This window comes from Zingiber officinale, chromosome 4A (genome assembly GCF_018446385.1).
Source record: "Zingiber officinale cultivar Zhangliang chromosome 4A, Zo_v1.1, whole genome shotgun sequence".
NCBI classification, from domain to species: domain Eukaryota; kingdom Viridiplantae; phylum Streptophyta; class Magnoliopsida; order Zingiberales; family Zingiberaceae; genus Zingiber; species Zingiber officinale.
The window spans coordinates 56,186,976-56,206,869 of NC_055992.1; the positions used below are offsets into that span (position 1 = coordinate 56,186,976).

The 19,894-nt window shown below is 34.7% G+C and overlaps 1 protein-coding gene and 1 long non-coding RNA gene across 2 annotated transcripts in view; one reads left to right on the forward strand and one right to left on the reverse strand.

Annotated features, from left to right (window-relative positions):
- LOC121969928 (glyoxylate/succinic semialdehyde reductase 1-like) overlaps positions 1 to 19,604 on the forward strand; it is a 31,293-nt gene extending 11,689 nt beyond the window's left edge. Inside the window, exons 4-8 of the mRNA XM_042520250.1 lie at positions 7,335 to 7,436; positions 8,694 to 8,809; positions 18,924 to 19,002; positions 19,109 to 19,279; positions 19,364 to 19,604. Of these exons, the coding sequence (XP_042376184.1) occupies positions 7,335 to 7,436; positions 8,694 to 8,809; positions 18,924 to 19,002; positions 19,109 to 19,279; positions 19,364 to 19,459 (564 nt within the window). The 3' untranslated portion in view covers positions 19,460 to 19,604. The remainder of the gene's footprint in view (positions 1 to 7,334; positions 7,437 to 8,693; positions 8,810 to 18,923; positions 19,003 to 19,108; positions 19,280 to 19,363) is intronic.
- Positions 13,635 to 14,261, reverse strand: LOC121969929. The gene is made up of 3 exons (XR_006108737.1): positions 14,198 to 14,261; positions 14,012 to 14,113; positions 13,635 to 13,670 (listed from the first exon to the last, which is right to left on the reverse strand). It is a non-coding gene; the product is annotated as an uncharacterized LOC121969929 (long non-coding RNA).
- Positions 19,605 to 19,894: the final 290 nt, after the last annotated feature.

Genomic DNA, 19,894 nt, shown 5'->3' on the forward strand with positions numbered 1-19,894 from the left:
TTGTTCATGAAGAGAAGTATTCGATTAATAAAATCGAGTTCCTTTAAAGAGATAAGCATTATGCAGCGAAAATCTAGGAAGTCTCTGTGCTGCCCAGCAATCAAAGCAGCAAATATATTGTTGAAATCTTTGTACAAAGGGTAGTCTTTCTTGAGTAGTTCAAATCCCGCCACTTGTACAACCATATAGAAGAAAGAGACTCATTTCCCATGCTGATTACTTAGTTTTTGCTGAGAGTTGATATAGTAAAGAGCTTGGTGATCAGAATATAAAACAAACTCTTGTGGAAGGAGGTAGTGTCGCCAATAATACAAATCTTAAACTGCCGCATAAAATTCTTTGTCATAAAGTGGAATAGCATTGTTTTACCTCATTGAACTTGTCACTAAAATATGTAATAGTATGCCGTTCTTGACTTAATATGCTTCCAATTCCAGTAGTCGAAGAATTGGTGCTTTGACCAATCTTTTTCTTACTTCTTATAAAGCTTGTGAAGCTGTGTTGGTCCAAGCAAACTGTCCTTTCTTCATACAATCAGTTATAGGGCCATAATAGTGTTTAATTTTTTAATGGATTGTCTATAAGATGTTGCTATGACATGAAAACTTCTAACTTCTTGTAGTGTTCTGGGCAGCAACCATTCTTGGATGGTTTTTATCTTGTCCGGATCCGCCTCTGACCCACTCGACGATACCACAAAGCCCAAGAATACCACATATGAAGTCTTAAAGGAGCATTTCTTTAAATTTATATAGAGCTTATCTTTGTAAAAAATTCTCATTAGCTTGTTGCAAATAAGTAAGATGATCTTCTTTACTTTTGTTGTAAATTAAGATACCATCAAAGTAAACAACAAGAAATTTTCAATAAATTGTTGTAGTATCTGATTCATAAAGGGCATAAATGTACTAGGAGCATTGGAAAAACCAAAAGGCATGACAAGCCATTCATAGGGGCCATCTTTAGTCTTAAAGCTTTCTTCCATCACTTCTGTGCCTTATGCATATTTGATGATACACACTTTTCAAATCAATTTTTGAAAAATGCAAGAACTAGCCAACGTACCCAACATATCATCAAGGTGAGATTGATCGAATGATTGTCGATGCACATGCGCCAACTACCATCTTTTTTTATCATCAACAATGCAAGGACAACACATGGGCTTAGATTTTCTTGGATGAAAACCTTGGACAATAGTTCATTCACTGCCTTTTCGATTTTTGTGACCACTTGGATTCATTTGATAGACTAGTAGATTGGGTAGTTGTGAACCTGACACAAAATCAATAGCATGCTAAATTTTACGCATTGGTGGAAGCTCACAAGGTAATTTTTCTAGAGCCACATCAGAAAAGTTGATTTATGGATGAACCGGGGAAGCCTTGGTAGCAAATACTTTTTTGACTTCTTTGATTAAGGGCACATATATTAGAACTTTCTTTGCTTTCTTAATGAAAATTTTTCTTGGTCAGAATATAAAGAGAATTTTCACTATTAGCATAACTCTTTGCCTTTTCTTGTTCGTATCTCTTTATTTCAGTAGTCTGCATTAGTTTCAATAATACCTTCTTGTTGTTGAACATGAAAGTGTATGTGTTTTCCTTGCCACATTGATTCACATCTCGATCATACATCCAAACTATTTATATATCCTTGTGGGACCTCCATATAAATTTCTTCCTCTAGTATTTTGTGCAAAAATGCATTTTTTATATCAAACTATTGTATCTCCCAACTATAGTTAGCTGATAATGATATTAAAATTCTAACTACATTTATTTTTACAACTGGAGCAAAATGCTCCACACAATCAATCCCATAGTATTGCCCTTGGCTCCCAACTTTGCCTTATATCTCTTTGTTGATCCACTTGCTTTATATTTCACTATATTGACCCATATACCCTTCAATTTTTTTTTTCCTTCTAGCAACTTCATCAATTCCCACGTTTTGTTCTTCTCAAGTGCCTCCATTTCTCATCGGATAATACCTCAGATAAGGTGGTAGATGTCAATGGTCTTCAGGTTAACTAAGAAGATTTGTTTTTTACGATAAAAAAGTGAATTATAGGAAGTTTGCAAGAGGATATAAAGGTTGTTTGTGCATTCTCTAGTTCCTTTCCTAATATAAATGGTTTCCTAACAACAATGGCAATATTTAAGTGCTCATCACCTACATGAGATTCAATTTTAACTTCTAATGAAGAATTAGAAATTGTTATTTCATTCTCAAGTCTGGTCTGGGTTGGATTCTTAGACTTGCATTGCTTCAGGGATAATCATCTTCTTCCTTAGTATGCCTGTCAAGTCTCATATTTCCATTACAAAGTTGGGATTTTCATGCACAAATTCAAACACAAGCTCAAGTTTAGAGGTAGGATTTGATATGAACTCAGATAATCATTGGGGGTAATGATAGGTCGAACAAGAAATCCTTGTCCTTATCTTTGACTATGGAATTCTTCTCTTAAAGATAAGGTATGATGAAGTAAGACTTTTCTTCATTGTAAGTAATATCTACTAATATATAAACTTTTTTTTATGAAGGATGATAACACTTGTGCCCTTTCCAAGTTGAGGAATAACCCAAGGAAAAGAATGTCATTGACGATTTTTGTCGTTCCCTGGCCAAACCGGCAGCAGACGAGCTATACGTGACAGCATGCGCGATCGATTAATCGAGCGATAGAAGGAATCAAATTGATTCCTTCTGTCGCAATTAATCGATCATTGTAAAAAAAAAATATCTATAAAAAGGCATCAGAGAGTGATCGATCAGTGAGGTGGTAGCAAGGGCGGCGCCCACTCCGAAGGTATGATTTCCCTTATTCGCCAGCATCCCCATTGCGGATATGTCACAAGCAGCGCCAGAGGAATTGCTAGACGCCTCTGGCGGCGTCGAAGGCGTCTCATGATGCCTTTGAAGCCACCGGACCCTGCGATCCGACGCTGTGTGCGTGCCCTAGTTTTTAAAAAATAAATTAAATTTTAGATTTAATTAATTTAAATAATTCCCAAGGAGGTGTGATATTCCAAATAGACTTTTATAAACCCTAATTAAATTATCCTAATAAATATATAATTAAAATTAAAATTAAAATTTTAATTAATATTTTGAAAATTTATTTTTTAATGTTTTAAATTGTATATAAAACTTTTTAAAAAATTATAATAAATTTGATTGATATTTTAATAATTTTTTTATTATTTTAAATTTCTTTTACAAATTCAAAAAATAATATAAATTCAGATAAAAAATTATAAAAATTCAGATATATATTCTAATATTTTTTATTATTTTAAATTTCATTTAAAAATAAAAAAATTATAAAAATTCAGATATATATTCTAATGTTTTTTTTTATTTTAATTTTCATTTAAAATATTCTTAAAAAATTTTAAAAATTCTGAAAAATCTAATAAATTAAATTTATATTATGATATTTTTACTATTTTATATTTTTTACAAATAATAATTAAATAAATAATTAATTAATTAATTTGTATAATTTTTATATATAAAATAACATTTTTATGTTAATTTATATATTTATTTTAGATAATAATTTTTATCTTTGAATTAATTTGAAGTTTGAATCCATGAATATTAACATATTTAATTTTTATACTTTTATGATTCTTGCTTCCTAAACATATAAATATATATTTTTGTTCAAGAATGTTTCGTCATATATATTTTTGTCTTAGAATGTCTTTACTTTATATGTTTAGGAAATATTACATGTCCTTTATTTTAGAAGTTTTTTATACTATTAAGTTTGTGATTTCTAATAAAACACTTATAATCTTGTGCAATTCTGATCATTCTAAATTGAGAAAGATGAATTAATATTTTTAGGAGATTATTTCAAATTTCAGGAAGTTGCTCTTTATAGTTTATATACTTAATTTGTAAATTTACAATGATAAATACATTCTTGACATTATAAAATGATGACCATTACTTGAAAATATGTATTATTCTTAATTTTTGTATAATGCATAGGTAATCATAGCAAAACAACAATCTTATGATCCAGCTTGGAGACACGCACATCGATTAGAAAATCGATTCAATTGACAATATTGCATTACGATATGATTAGACGTGGTAGTGGGGTCACACATCTAAAACATCTTGCTTGTGAATATCCGGATGTTTCTAATTGTCCAAAAGTTTCTCAAGAAGTTGGTCATGCAATAAAAGAGGAACTTGATGGCAAAAAAGCATTCAAATATAAACAACAACGACAACGTGAACTTGTTGATAGCCGAAGCTCTAAAGAACTAATCTATGATGAAATGGAAGGTCGTGGTGAAGTTCTAAATGACGAAGACTTTTTAACAGCTCTCAGTGTGTCTCGAACTCAATATAACTATTGAGTAAAATATACGATATAGATGTGGCCCTGGTGCAAGTGTAAGTGGCTCAACTACTATAATTACATTAGGAAGGAGTGCAAGTGTTCGTATTACTTCAACACAAGATGGTATTGGTCATTTTTTTCCTTCTATGGGACGAAGACATGTAGTTGATATTGCTGATATTAATCCACTAGCATTTCTAGACCAAGCTAGTAAACCGACTAGGATTGATGAAGCATAATCAAAGGAGAAGAAGATATCAATTGGTAAAATTATTGCTAATTTTATTTCCATTTTAATCATATTCCCCCTAATGAAGTAAACAACACATAATGAAAGTCGATTATTTTGAGAGACATGGTTCTTTTAGCGATTCTATTGCAGTGTCATGCAGATATAAAATGGATGCAGGTAAATATAGTAAAAATTATTACTAATTATTGTCAGCAAATATAAATAGTATTTTAATTTTGTTCTTATTTATCTTACAGAATGGTGGTTATAATATAGAGGATCAACTCCAAATTTAAAAAAGATTGCAGTACCTCTCATAGACGTCTTCAAGTAGTTGTGAAAGAAATTAGTCAACTTTCTTCCTCATTCATACAAAAGTACGAAATCACCTTTTTTATCGTCGCTTGGAGAAGATGGTCTACGCTCATTATAATATGCGTCTTCAACTCAGAGCAATAACAGAAGAGAATGAAGAACAATAGTCTGGTGGTGATGTAGACCTATTTAATATTGGATTTGTCTAAACTGAGAATGATCCAATGATGGATTGGTTGAGCGTTGTTGGGGCTGAGAATCCATTACTTGATGAAGCAGGAGACCCACCACGACTATCTCAATTTCTTACTCAAACGGATTGAAAAAATATAAGCTAGAGGAGATATCTGTGAGGAAGAAGATGATGAAACTTTGATCAAGAATTTTGATTTTCTGGATCTCAGTCTAGACGTTCTCAAACATCCCAACCCCAAACCTAACCAAAGTCCATAGATAAAGGCAAAGGCAAAGCTCTTGCAATTTTTACTAAAAAGAAAGAAAAAGGTAAACCTCCTGTTTTTACGGGAATGGGTCAATTGAGAATTAGAGAAAATTCACTCGATGCAATTGATGAGCAAGAGCATGATGACAGTGATGAAATATCATCACCTTCTGACACTGTAGTCTGACGAGAAGTTCGAAATGAGGATAGTAATGTTGATAACAGTGCAAGTACTCATGAAAGGGTTGACAGTGGTGATGCATCTAGTGGTAAAAATTATATCTCCCCTACTCTAGCACCGGAGCCATGGACATGTGAGATAGATTACACACATGCAACTCAAGATTATGATCATGGAGCTAGAAGTAGTGTTATTCAATATCAATGTCGATATAAGGGTGACAAACAAAAGAAAGCTCATAATTATCAAGATATGTGGGAGAGTTTAGTTGAGATTGATTCGGGTCGAAGTTCATCATACTCGCAACCTTCTTATTATAACTCTGATGCATCATATGGTGATCTATCATACCAGAGCTTGGGGACGTATGCTTATCCTTATCTCTATGTACCCGTTCCGATTTCAGGGTTCTAGTTTAAATCCAACATCCCGAGTCATACAAATCGACACGTGGAGAAATCAATATCAATATTGTATGTCATGGGATGATTATTTAATCTTAGTGTTGAGAACTATGGAGTTGACCTAAGCATAATATTGCAAAAACCAATGCTTCCATATGATTCATGTCACTTCTTTTAGTATTAGTAAGGTAACATATTATGATGTATCAATTTTAATTCAAGTTATTGATAGATCAATTTTTTTTAAAAGAAAATTATATTTAATTATTTTTTCTAACAATATTAAGTTGTTCAATAATTGAGAATTTATATAAAATTAATATATAACTTATTTTTAAATTATACATAATAAACATATTTATCTAATTAGTTACTATATATAAATAAAAAAAATATCATATCGGCATGATACAATACGATACCGAAACCGTATCGTTCCCGTCTCGGACCGAAACCTCGGCATGGGTCGAGATTTTAAACCTTAGATAACCTACAAATAGACATTTTAACACCCTTGGATCTAGCTTCTCTCAATTTTGATTATACACAAACAAATGACACACCTAAATATCACAATATTATTTGTAGTGTATTTGTTTGGATTAATATTGAGAGTGTTTCCATTGGACTCTCGAACTCCAAGATTTTGGAAGACAAATGATTCATCAGATGAAAAACTGTAAGAATTCAAAAAGATTTAAGCATATTTTTCTGAAGGGCTCAGTCTTGAGTAAACATGACACTCAGAGATCTAGAGGAACATGTAGTAAAAGGTACCTCGGTTGTGTTCTTGTCCTCCATCAAGGAGATCAATCAAGACATTGGATCAATGTGATCAACATCAAAAACTTCCAGCAAAGCTTGTAATGCTTTAGTTTGTCACTGAGGTTGAGGAAGCTGAGGAATGATCTCTGAATAGAACAGATCAGGAAGAATGAATGCCTTCTTGAAACTTCAACCGAAAGGAACCCACAATGGTGGAGAAAACCCTGTCCAGTAATTGAAAACCTAGATGATACTGCCAGCCAAACTTGGGGAGTTCATACCTAAGTGTTCCCAGATTTGGAATATGCTTGTAGCTAATTTCTCCTTTTAAAATTTGTATGTAAGTGGTGTCCCTGCTGTTTCTTTTAACTAGCTAGCTAAATCCTTGAGAGCTAACATACTATCAATAACTTCAATCCTATTGTTTCATTTGCAACCTGTTTTCCATCAGATTAATCATTTGATGTTACACTAAACTCAATGAATAACCACTAAGATGTAATTGGTCATTACATTTAATTTTAAATTCTTTGTTCTTCATGATTTTGTTTATTACTGAACTGAGTAGATTTTTGCATCTGAAATGCTACTCTATCAATTTGAAATTTGCTTGTTTTCTTTCTCAGGCAATTACAGAGAAGGGTGGCTGTTTTCTTGAAGCTCCAGTGTCGGGCAGCAAAAAGCCTGCTGAAGATGGTCAGCTAATAATTCTAGCAGCCGGTGAGAAGGTAATATAGCGACTACCAAATCCCAATAGTTTAGTTGCTTATAGATATTTGTCTGTTGCTGTTAAAATAACAGGCTATTGAACAGGCCCTATGTTGATTTGATTAGGTAAGGTAAGCAACGTTTAACTACTTCCACATTTCAAGTTTTCATGCTAGAACATGTAGACTGAGAAGAAAAAACTAATATTCTGAAATATATGATGATTTTCTTACCTTCAATATCCTATATCTTTTAATGATCTAGATTCTCTTCCATTTATCTGATGTTGTCACTTTAAGAAAATTGCTCTGTGAATCAAGGTTCAATGTTTAAAGTATCCTTTCAGCAAAATGGTTTTAGTTTTTTGTTGTGCTGAAACTCAATGCTGTAGCATGCTTTGAAGCATGCCAACAAATGAATTTTAATCCTATAACAGTCTTCCACTTAGAACCATCAAATATAAACTTGCAGTAATTAGGAAATCAATTTAATCAAAATTTTAGAGCAATAAGTTGTAAAATATAATAAAATCTTGTCTAATGATTGTATTTTACTAATACCAAAATTTTTGTTGTGCATTAGATAAGTGCATTGATTCTTGTATCTGCTTAGTGAAATCTACAGATTAAATAACTTTCTAAGGGCATTTGCTACTGAAATTGACTTCTTCATGTGTACATAGATATATCTTCAACCATTGGGGGTTGGACTTGGATTCTCATTGGATCTAGAACTAGAACAAACACAATTATAGGATATGGATGCATCTTGGTTTCTTTGACTCTAATATCACTCTTGTTTGTTGCTACTGGTACTCCTATTGATGCTTCCCCTTTTCGTCTCTCCAATTTTTGTAGTGGTTCATATTTTCCCCATGATTGATGAATGGAATTAAAAACTGTGTTAGAAGAGGTGAATCTTCTTGTCTCATTTGATTCAGTATGATACTGGCCAAATACAGTCCCTATTCTGATCGAAATCACCAAAACTGTGTCAGCACAGGAAACATAATGACATTTAGCTGTGATGGCAATATTGATCGGTATGATATGTTTTGGACGGGCCAATCAAATACCAATTGACACTTGAATCATGCATTTAATCAATAAATTCTCTCTTAATTTGTGTAGATTTAGTAATTGTTCTCCTGTATATACTAGGATGAGTTACTTATTTTCACACTTGTGAATACGCCAGAAAATTTCTCTGGTCAATTATCATATGGGTTTAGAAAGTAGATCTTAATCATGTCTTTGTTGTATTGGATCTCAATACAGGCATTGTATGATGAAGTTGTACCTGCCTTTGATGTACTAGGAAAAAGATCGTTCTTCCTAGGGGATGTAGGAAATGGAGCAAAAATGAAACTTGTTGTGAATATGATTATGGGCAGGTACTTTCTTTTACTATTTATAGTCATACATCCTTTAAAAGATGCCTCGTTAAAGTTTTAGAATGACTGCCCAAGATTGTTCCTGATTTGTTTCAAGTATTATTTACAACTTAGGCAAAAAAAAATTAATAAAATTTTTTTCAACTTCATTACTTGATATGTAGAAGCCTATGTGGAAGGTTTTCTGTTTCAGCGATTTATAGTTTTAAATCTTGTACCCCTTTTTTGTTTGCTGTGACTTTCTAGTTCAACAAGGAACCTAAAAAACAGAGCACCCAACTCCCAATGAGGAGTCGCAACTCTTTCAGGTAGTTATTTTCTGAATTCTCTAAATTCTCATTGGTAAATTTCTTCCATGGCACTGGTGAAACATGCTCCGCAAGCATTAAAGTAGGAGTTGCTGCATAATAACATGCTGAGGCATTATTGATGCTATATCAACTTCACTGAATGCATGAAATGCCTACAAAGAATACTTTGTCATCTTTTTTAAGGATTTACTTGACAACCTTTTGGAACTCGGGAAATGAGAGAAGTTCATTATTCAAATGTAGAAAATTATTAGGGATTTCTTCCTCAAGTAGTCACCTCTACCTTCACATTCATCACCATGTTTTGATTTTACATTTACACCCCTGTGACTTGTATATATACAAATACATCTTTGTCTATCTACAATTTTGTTCCTAACTATCTTCAAGTATATTGAGAAATCTCAGTTTGTTACAAATGCAATTAAGTTAAGCGTCTCAAAGACAAAGAACAACAAAGTCTACTAATCAATAAAAGAGCATATAAATGAAGTAATGATTTCTTAGATTACATCATTTCCTGATAAAATGGTAATCAATCTTAATATATTTTGATCCCACAAGAGTACAAGATAGAATGTAATATACATGTCATTTTACTTTTCCGAATATAGCTTTATAGGTCCGATGAGAATATTCTTGACTCAGACATCAACTCTTTGAGCTATTACATAAGCTTCTGGATGGCAAGAGGCATAACCTCATACTTTTGTCTATATGCTTCAACTAGCTACCATTAGTTTTCATTTTTTTTTTGAAGAAATTAAATTGTCACTCTAAAGAACATGATAATCCACTGTGGATCATTTATCTATAGGAGAATCTTCCTAATCTGCATCTATAATTTTTAAGTTTTTTTACCATGGGAAATGGTCATGTTCGCAATCCATAAGACCTTTTCTAGTGTAGATAGAGAAAGATTAGGCTTAATTACCTTGACAATCTCTTCTACCCGTATATATATATTATTTATCATTGTATGTTACATTTTATTGAATATATGTTATTCACAATTATGTCCCTATAATTACATTAAGGCCCTTCACCCTCCATCTTAAATTAACTTTGATTTTCTAGATCTTAGAACCTCTTATGTCCATGGTTATTCACAAATAGTGAATTGATAATTAGAATGACATCATTCATTGTTCGTTTGTGGAATATATATTAGAAGTTATTTGCATGAGAGCTTAATAATCAGAGTATTGACTTTATGATCATATCCCAACTCTAATGTAGTTAGGGCGATTTCACCTTTGTGTAAGATTGAATATGACACTATACACGTCACGCCCCGGGGGAATAATGCTCATCCAATGATGGAGAAATTACCTCTTAGTGACAAATCTGATACATGATACAAAGGCAACATTGCAACAATAACCCAATCATCATAGCTAGCGGGACAAAGAAAAGAAATTGAGTATATATTTATATAAGTAAAAGTAAAGGTTTTGCATGCATGCACAATTTTAAAATTTCCTTTAAAAACAAATATCAAGAGATAAGTACTAAAGAAAACCAACTGAAAATGAGCCTATAAAGATGAACAAAATGAACCATCTCAAAGTAACATGGACCGACAGTTAGGACCTTTAAGTGACACGACACATCCTTTACCTGCTAACTTGTAAATAAAGGAAAATTAAAGAGTAGTGAGTACAACGATTAGCGGGTATAAGAAAGATAGTGCATGAAAAGAGATAATGTATGGTTTCAAAGGAAACCGTCTTAGGAATAATACTTATTACAAAAGTAAGTGTACTAATATAATCATATGCTAACAACAGGCGTAAACAACTACCTTACCATATACTAATCTGATTAATCAAGCATGACTCAACATGAAACCATCATCAACATGAAACCATCAAAGTGTTAATGGGTCAAACCAAACCATGTATGCTGACGCTATCCACAGGCGAACAATGCCATCACTATCTGTCTCATTACAACTCAAGATATATAGCAAAACTATTGACTGCGGGCGAACCATGCTACCACGATTTGTCTCATGGGCAGTCAACTACTAACGGGTGAACCACGCTACCACGACCTGTCTCATGGGCAGTCCGGGTATGTAAGTAGCTATCTAGCTACTGACTGTAGGCAAACCATGCTATCACGACCTGTCTCATGGGCAGTTAAGGTACACAAATAATGTAACGAGCACCAAGTAAAGCAACACACAATCACACCTAAAGGTATAAACCAAGGTTTAAAATTTCGACCTGTGCTGAGGTTTCGGTCCTAGACCGGAACGATGCAGTTTCGGTATCGTGTTGTGCCGTGCCATACAGTTTTGGTATTTTTTTTATTTACATATAGTAATTATTAGATAAATATATTTGTGTATAATTTAAAAATAAGTTATATATTGATTTTATATAAGTTCTCCATTATTAAACAACTTATTATTGTTAAAAAAAATAATTAAATATAGTTTTCTTTAAAAAAATAATTGATCTAAAAATAACTCGAATTAAAATTGATACATCGTAATATTATAATATGTTACCTTACTAAAAGAAGTGACGTGAATCAAAATGGAAGCAATGGTTCTTGTAATATTTTACTTAGATAATTTTTATAGTTCTCCAATGTCCAGATTAAATAATCATAATTATATGAATTAATACAAAATACTATTTTATATATAAATTAACTATTTATTTATTTAATTAATTAATAATTTAAATAATATATATTTAAAATATTAAAAAATTAGAATATCAATTAAATATTAAAACAGTAAAAAAAATATAAAATAATTAAAAATATATATAAGAATATAAATTTGATTTATTAGAATTTATGTAAAATTTTTTATTTTTTTTAGATTTTTTTTTGAATTTTTGAAATAGTAAAAACTGTCACGCCCCCAGAGGAGTCCTTACCGAAAAAATTTCGGCAGTATCTCCCCTGTACCGGTGACAATCTGAGACATACATACATACAAAATACATCAGCCACATACGGCTGGAATATATATACACAACCACGCAGTTATATAATCAGCACACTCGGCTGAAACAGAAATAATCACAACCACGCAGTTATATAATATATATTAATCAGCCCACATGGCTGAACTAAAATAAATACAGCGGAAATCACAAACAACGATCACAAAACACAAATCAACTGACTGCGAGCCGGCTTGGCTTGACACAATAATATCAATCCAAATATAAGAGAATACAAATACATAAACAAGTACAAAACCCAAACTACAAATAACGTAAGAAATACCGAAATCGTAAGGTCATCCTCGAATGTGACGTGGAACTGGCAGACAGGATCTCCAGGCGACTCCATAAATCCTTTACCTGCTACCTGGTGAAATTACCAATATACGGGGTGGTGAGTATAAAGACTCAGCGGGTAATAGACAGATAGTGCATGAGTAAAGTAAAGAACTAAAGATGCAAAGGTATACAGTCTCGTATAGAAACAGCAGATACTACAGTGATATCATAGTAAGTGTCCATACCTGAAACCATATCCTAGGCTAGTAAGGGAAGGTAGATATAGCAAAGTTCTGCTACAGTACTGCTCATAACTACATGGTATCATGTGAGGTATATACAGGTCAACAGTAAGTAAGCCAGTGTCTAAACAAATATCACAGGTATACATCTCAACCTATGTAAGCATAACAGCATAAATAAACAACAGCAGCATAATCTAGCAACAGTAGCATAGATAAGCAACAACAGCATAAGTAAACAACAGTATCAGCAGGTATAATAATAACAGCGTATGCACGGATGGTCACTCCCGCCCACCCCTCAAGTCCATGACCCCAGTATGGACGAGAGGCCGGGACAATGACAAACTGTACACCACTCCAGCTACCACTACTCTCGAGTGGCCGAGGGGACAGTTGCATAGTAACTGAATAGCTACGTCTGCGACGGGGGTCCCTGCTGCCCGCGACTCCAGCAGACACTACCCATGAGTGAGCGAGTGGGGGGCATGACAGGACTAGCGGCACGCTCCAAGCTACCACTACCCATGAGTGGCCGAGCGTGCGGCTCAGGCCAACGACCGTCTCAACCACAAGGGAGCCAAAGTCGTCGGCTATGCATGCAATGACATGATGCGAATAATGCAACAGTCATCATATATATATATAAACTGAAAACAGGTATGCTACATGAAGCCAGCATGCTCAGCAAGGTGTGTAAATAAACAGCAATCAAAGCAGGTAAACATGGTATCAAGTGTCTATATATCCAATACCTAATATCTAATGTCTAGTATCTGGTATTAGGTATCTGATACCTAGTGATATAGTATCTGCTAAACATCATAGATAGCAAAGGGAGACTGTATAGATACACGAATGAGTAGCTCGAAGATTGAGTGGAAGTATCAAGCGCAGGAAAAATACGAGTGGAGTCAAGATAAACATAATGGCTATCAAACATATAGCTCATGCACTAAGAACAATGTGCTAAAGAGATAAAGCAAGAAGTACCCGCCTTTAATTATCGATCGTGCTAACCATCTTCAACAAATCTAGACGATCACATCCACCTCGAATCCTACAAATACAGAATACGAGATAAAACCAAAGATCTACAATCAATGTGTCAACTATCAACCAACCTAAACCGATTCAAACTCTTTCTTCACATACTTCAATTTAATCCAAGAAAGGCATGAATAAACAATCCAACTTATCCAGTCCAATTTAATTGCATCAACAACTAAGCATCATGAATCGAACATGCATAATTCTTCCACATAATCAATTTTTAACTACCACATCTGATAATCCAACCAACACAACTAGTTATTCATCCATAACCAATCTCCACTACCTTAGATTAAACATGCTATAATCACATTTGATTAAAACATAATTTAGTTTTCATCAACTCACCTGAATCGGAAACCTCTATGTTAATTCACAACCGGAGAAGTGCTCGCTACCAAGGATCATGGCCGGAGAAAGATAGAGTTGTTGATTTCCAAATCCAACACCCTACATAACAATCATAACAGTCATCTAAGCATCAAACTCAATCCCATGTTAACAACCCCTTCTCCAATTCTATAAACATCTTACCTTCATATGGCTGCTGCCCTATTATCTCACAGCCGAAGACCTAGCTATCGGAACCATTTGGTCACTTCCATCCAAACAATCACCCCGAATCAACACTAAATCTATAACAAACATTCAAATCATATGATAGGCAATGGATTACCTCAAATCTGTGCCAACAGAACTAACTCCTGTGGAAAACCAATCTTTGGCAGCTAGACGGCAGGCTGCGCCACTGAGGCTAAGGGTAGCATCGGTGAGCAGAAGAATCAATGATCTGCCCGGAACGAAATGGAGGATGTAGAAGGTGCTCTGATGGTGGTATACATCGGGCTAGGGTTGACAATAGCTGCTGTGGTGCAGAGTCGAGGTAGAGCAGAGCTGTGACAACTTTAAGGTACTTCTTGATGAGATCGCTGTTGCTCCGCTCATGTCCGACGGTCGGCGATGGATTCAACCGTGAAAGAGGGGAAAGATTCCACGCCTCATGAGGAAAAGGAAGATGGAGAAACGGATCATGGGTGGCACTCGGGTGGAGCACGAGTGGCTCTCGGCACACACAGGGACAGCAGCGGCGATTAACGACGGCGCTGCTCTGAGAGGCGACACTCAAGAATCGGCATCAAGGTGAGGCGATCGTTCTTCAGGCGATGGTCGATGATGAGCTCGCGACATCGGCTGAGAGGGAGGGAGACGGCTAGGGCCTCCCTGGGCCGACGGCTTACACTCGGGGAAGGAGAGGAGTCGCGTCGGCACCGTCGGTTTGGGAAGGTAGCGGCGGCGCGAGAGGGTGAGGGAGAGGCGGCGGGGAAGTGGAGAGCTTGAGAGGAGGGCTCGGGTGTGCGGCGGATGAAAAGGGGAAGGAGGTGTCGGCGTGAGAGGGAGGGGAAGAAGATTAGGTTTAATATAAACATATATAACTTAGGTTTAGTTAATCAAGATCTAAGTCCATTCCTCAATCAACTCCCATATTTAGGCATTCCAAAGAGGCTTTCTCGCTGCCCAATAATTGATCCCCTTAAAGTACGCCGAACGGGCTCCGAAAAATTCCCAGAAAATTTCTAAAAATTCTTGAAAAATCCAAAATGATTATTAGTTCAATAACCTTATTATTTAATTATTATTTGGACACCGTATTTACAAAAACAATTTCAGAATATTATTTAATAAAATTTATTATATTTTTAAAATTTTAAATATATTTTTTATATTTTATTGGGATAATTAAATTAGGGTTTATGAATGTCTCTTTTAAATATCACAATTAAGTGGGAATTGGAATTGTTGGATTTATTTAAATTGGAAATTAATTTTGCATAGTAACTCACACCCGCTACCCTTGTGTGGCCGTGACTCGCCCGCGATGCCTCTGACACCCCGCGGATGCCCCGGAGGCATCCGACGACACCTCTAGCGGCACTGGAGGCGTCCGGCGAGGCTTCCGGCAGCGCTGGAAGCGTCCCGTGACGATTTCGGCGTTGCCAGAAACATCTCACGCAACACCTCCGGCGCCCGTGATGCTTCCGACGGCATCAGAAGCGTCTGGCGACGCTTCCCATGCTGTTTTACGACGACGAGCGCGCGATCGTGCGACTCCTCCTAGCGCATGATGCGATGAAATCATCGCTCGTCCAATGTCGGTTTCGATGCGCGGGAGGAACGGTAGTTTTGCCCGTTCCACCCAGCACAGAACGAAATTTTGAACACTGTGCATATAAACTACCAACTAGACAACGATATACTATTACTAACATAATAACACAAGTATAAATGACTATTAGTAGCATGGATCAATGTGACTCCATGGATATTAAGTAGAGTAAAATAAGAGCAAGTAAGTTAGTATCAAACTTAAGAAGCAAGAGGTAAACAAGTAAATGCTACCTAATTAACATAAATTAAAGAAAAATCATGCACTAGATGAAAGATCTAAAGAAGTCAAAGAAGGAATTACCCATTTGTTATTGTAGAAAATTCTAACCGTCTTCAAGTTAGGGGGCCTATCACGAACTCAAATCCCTAACTAGCAACGTCTTCTCTGGTTGTTTCTCACCGTGGCAGGCGGCTGACCATGGCATGGGGTCGGTGATGGGAGGTGAGGGTTGCAAGCTTGTGTGGCATGCGGTCGGTGACTCATGGTAATAATTATTCATTTCTCTAGGCAATATCCTGTTTAAAAATTATAATAATTTAAATTTAAAATTATCGAAGTTCAATTCAATTAACTCAAGCTTATTGAATTTAAAATTATTAGCTCAGTTTGTTGCAAGTTTTTTTCAATCGACTTTATGGTTGATTTGACATATTAATCGACTGAATGTGACCTTGGTCGACTAGACATATCAATCGATTGATGTGACCATTAGTCAATTGGCTTATTAACTTTGATCCTGAAACACTCATTTCTTGGTCAAGTCCTTGTCAATGAAAGAGAATTATCCTAGACTTCGTCTTCCTACCCCTGTTGGACTTTCTTTATTTGCCCGCACTTGCATGACTTATTTGGCAAATGTCATGGTTCTCATCAAGCCATGGTTTAAAATTTCATTTCATGTCCGGTGAAACGAACAAAATTTATTGTTTTGTCGGCTGCTTGGCATTGGCACCATTGACACCGCAGAGGGGACCTCCGCAAGTCGCGACTCCTTGGATTGTAGTGGGGGTGTGCGTGAGACACGAGGTCTTGTCTAGCAATGATGGAGAAAGGCCAGGCGGTTTCATGGCCTCTCCTTCAGCCAACCATGCAAAGAGGGAGGGATGACACCGAAATTAAACTTAGGAAGTTTAATTGGAACTTAGGTTAATTGATCTTATCAGCTCTTAACTTAAATAGGAAAAATACCTCCTAAAATCCTATTCCATTTATCACATTAAAATGTCCATAAATTCATTAAAAAATATGGAAACATTTTAATAAATTCTGTAAATTTGTGTAACTTTATTTCTTTACTAAATAGTAGTTATATTATTATTATTTTCTTAAATAATTTAATTTGATTGAATTTTAATAGTTTTAATCCATCATCGATCCTAGATATGATATATATTTAATTATATATATCTATTTATGTTGTATATGACAATACATGTTATGAAACAAATCTATTGGTGATGGAACATTTGGATGATTGTTTCATTAGTTGATTTTTTTGAACATCATCAGTGGACTCATGGTAATAATTATTCATTTCTCTAGGCAGTATCCTATTTAAAAATTATAATAATTTAAATTTAAAATTATCGAAGTTCAATTCAATTAACTCAAGCTTATTGAATTTAAAATTATTAGCTCAGTTTGTTGCAAGTTTTTTTCAATCGACTTTATGGTTGATTTGACATATTAATCGACTGAATGTGACCTTGGTCGACTAGACATATCAATTGATTGATGTGACCATTAGTCAATTGGCTTATTAACTTTGATCCTGAAACACTCATTTCTTGGTCAAGTCCTTGTCTATGAAAGAGAATTATCCTAGACTTCGTCTTCCTACCCCTGTTGGACTTTCTTTATTTGCCCGCACTTGCATGACTTATTTGGCAAATGTCATGGTTCTCATCAAGCCATGGTTTAAAATTTCATTTCATGTCCGGTGAAACGAACAAAATTTATTGTTTTGTCGGCTGCTTGGCATTGGCACCATTGACACCGCAGAGGGGACCTCCGCAAGTCGTGACTCCTTGGATTGTAGTGGGGGTGTGCGTGAGCAGGGGTACAAAAACTTAAGAAAAAAAAATTAAAACATAGGTTAATAATTTCAATCAACTCTTAGCTATAATAGGATAATTAAATATGCATAATCAAAATCTAATAAAATTATCCTATTAATTTAATACATATATTGTCTTTATTTTAATTTTAAAAATATAATCAAATATTTATTTATTTACCATAGGTAGGCGCTGGATCCTATATTTTTTTCTTAAAAATGATTTTATCTTTTATTTTTTCATCTTTGATTTTTTAATATTTAGATTAAATTTTTGATTTTTTACTAATATATTTTATAACTAAAATCATATCGGCACGATACAGTACCAAAACCGCATCATTTTGGTCATAAACTAGAACTCCAATACGATTTGAGATTTTAAATCATGCATCAAGTTACTTGGTCTTCCACTTGCCATGTATCTTGTCCTCATCGACTTGCTTGGATTTTCATCATTGCACCTATACATGTCAACTTCCCTGCATTTGTACACTACATATGAGATTATTAAAGTTTGCTCAAAACATATGCAAGCTATACATGCTTGCACTAACAATCTTTCCTTTTATAATGTTTGGCAACTGATTTAAATTAGGTCTCATAAAATAAATACAATAATCATAAATGCAAACAATACATCTAATCACTTTAAATGGAAGCGTTAAGTGAAAAGCATGTTAAGTGAAAAGCATCTAATCACTTTAAATGGAAGCGTTAAGTGAAAAGCATGTCAAGTGAAAAGCATTGAATGTTCGGCCACTCACCTCCTTTTTTATACAATGATCATAATAAAGGTATCTGTTTCTAACTTAAACCCATCACCTTTTCCCCTTTGATATACATAAAAAAATTAACTATCTAGGTGTCATAGGCATAATGATTTAATGAGATTCTAAGCTTCTTTTAGACTTATTAGGACTAGTGATATACTACATTGGATAATATGCCCCCTTTTTTAAATTAACAGGAGAAATTTGTTGTAGTTGGTTTTTGTATCCCAGTGTTTGATTGACTCATTCATTTTTTCTCTACAGCATGATGAATGCATTGTCTGAGGGACTGAGTTTAGCTAATAGTAGTGGATTGAGCCAGCAAACGCTCCTGGACGTATTGGTACTTCATTTTACAACTTGTGGAAGGCTTAGCTTAGTAGTTCCACAAAATAGAATTTATCGTATGTTAAATGAATGTTTTGGTATTTGCTCAATTTTGGTAATAGGAACTGGGGGCAATTGCGAATCCCATGTTCAAGCTTAAGGGCCCTGCAATGATCCAAAGCAGCTACCCACCTGCATTTCCCCTGAAGCATCAGCAGAAAGACATGAGGCTGGCACTTGCTCTTGGCGATGAAAATGCTGTCTCAATGCCTGTTGCTGCCGCAGCTAATGAGGTACTATCACTGCTGTAAACTAAACATCAATCATCTATCTCTTACGCACAATCACAACTTATTGTGACATTTTTAAATCTACAGGTTTTTAAGAAGGCCATAAGTATGGGACTAGGAGACCAGGATTTCTCAGCTGTGCATGAAGCAGTGAAGACTGCCCAAGATCCAGACAATGCATGAAAACAGGTCCCAGAACTATCAAATTGCACCTGCATTATGTCAAGTGACTGATAAAACAAACATTTCATCATTGTATAACCACATATTTCTTTAGATTCATTCGGTGTTTTGATTCTGATATTATAATCCAAGATTGTTTTACTAATATTTGGTTCCTCGATGATGCAAAATATTTTGAGTGCCATGTTTTTTTTGTAAGTGGCCATACCCCATCGAATGAAGATTAAGTTTTCATTTTTTATATAACGAGCCTATAGATTTTCACATGTCCATGCTTAACCAGTCAAGATGTGACCCTTCAATTCTCTGTAAACAACTCTCTTCAATTAAATGATGGAATACACCTGCCAGCAAGTACCATTAATTTCCATTATTTGATGAAATCCTACAGTGCATGCTAGCCATCCTACAATTAAATGATCTCTTATTATGTCT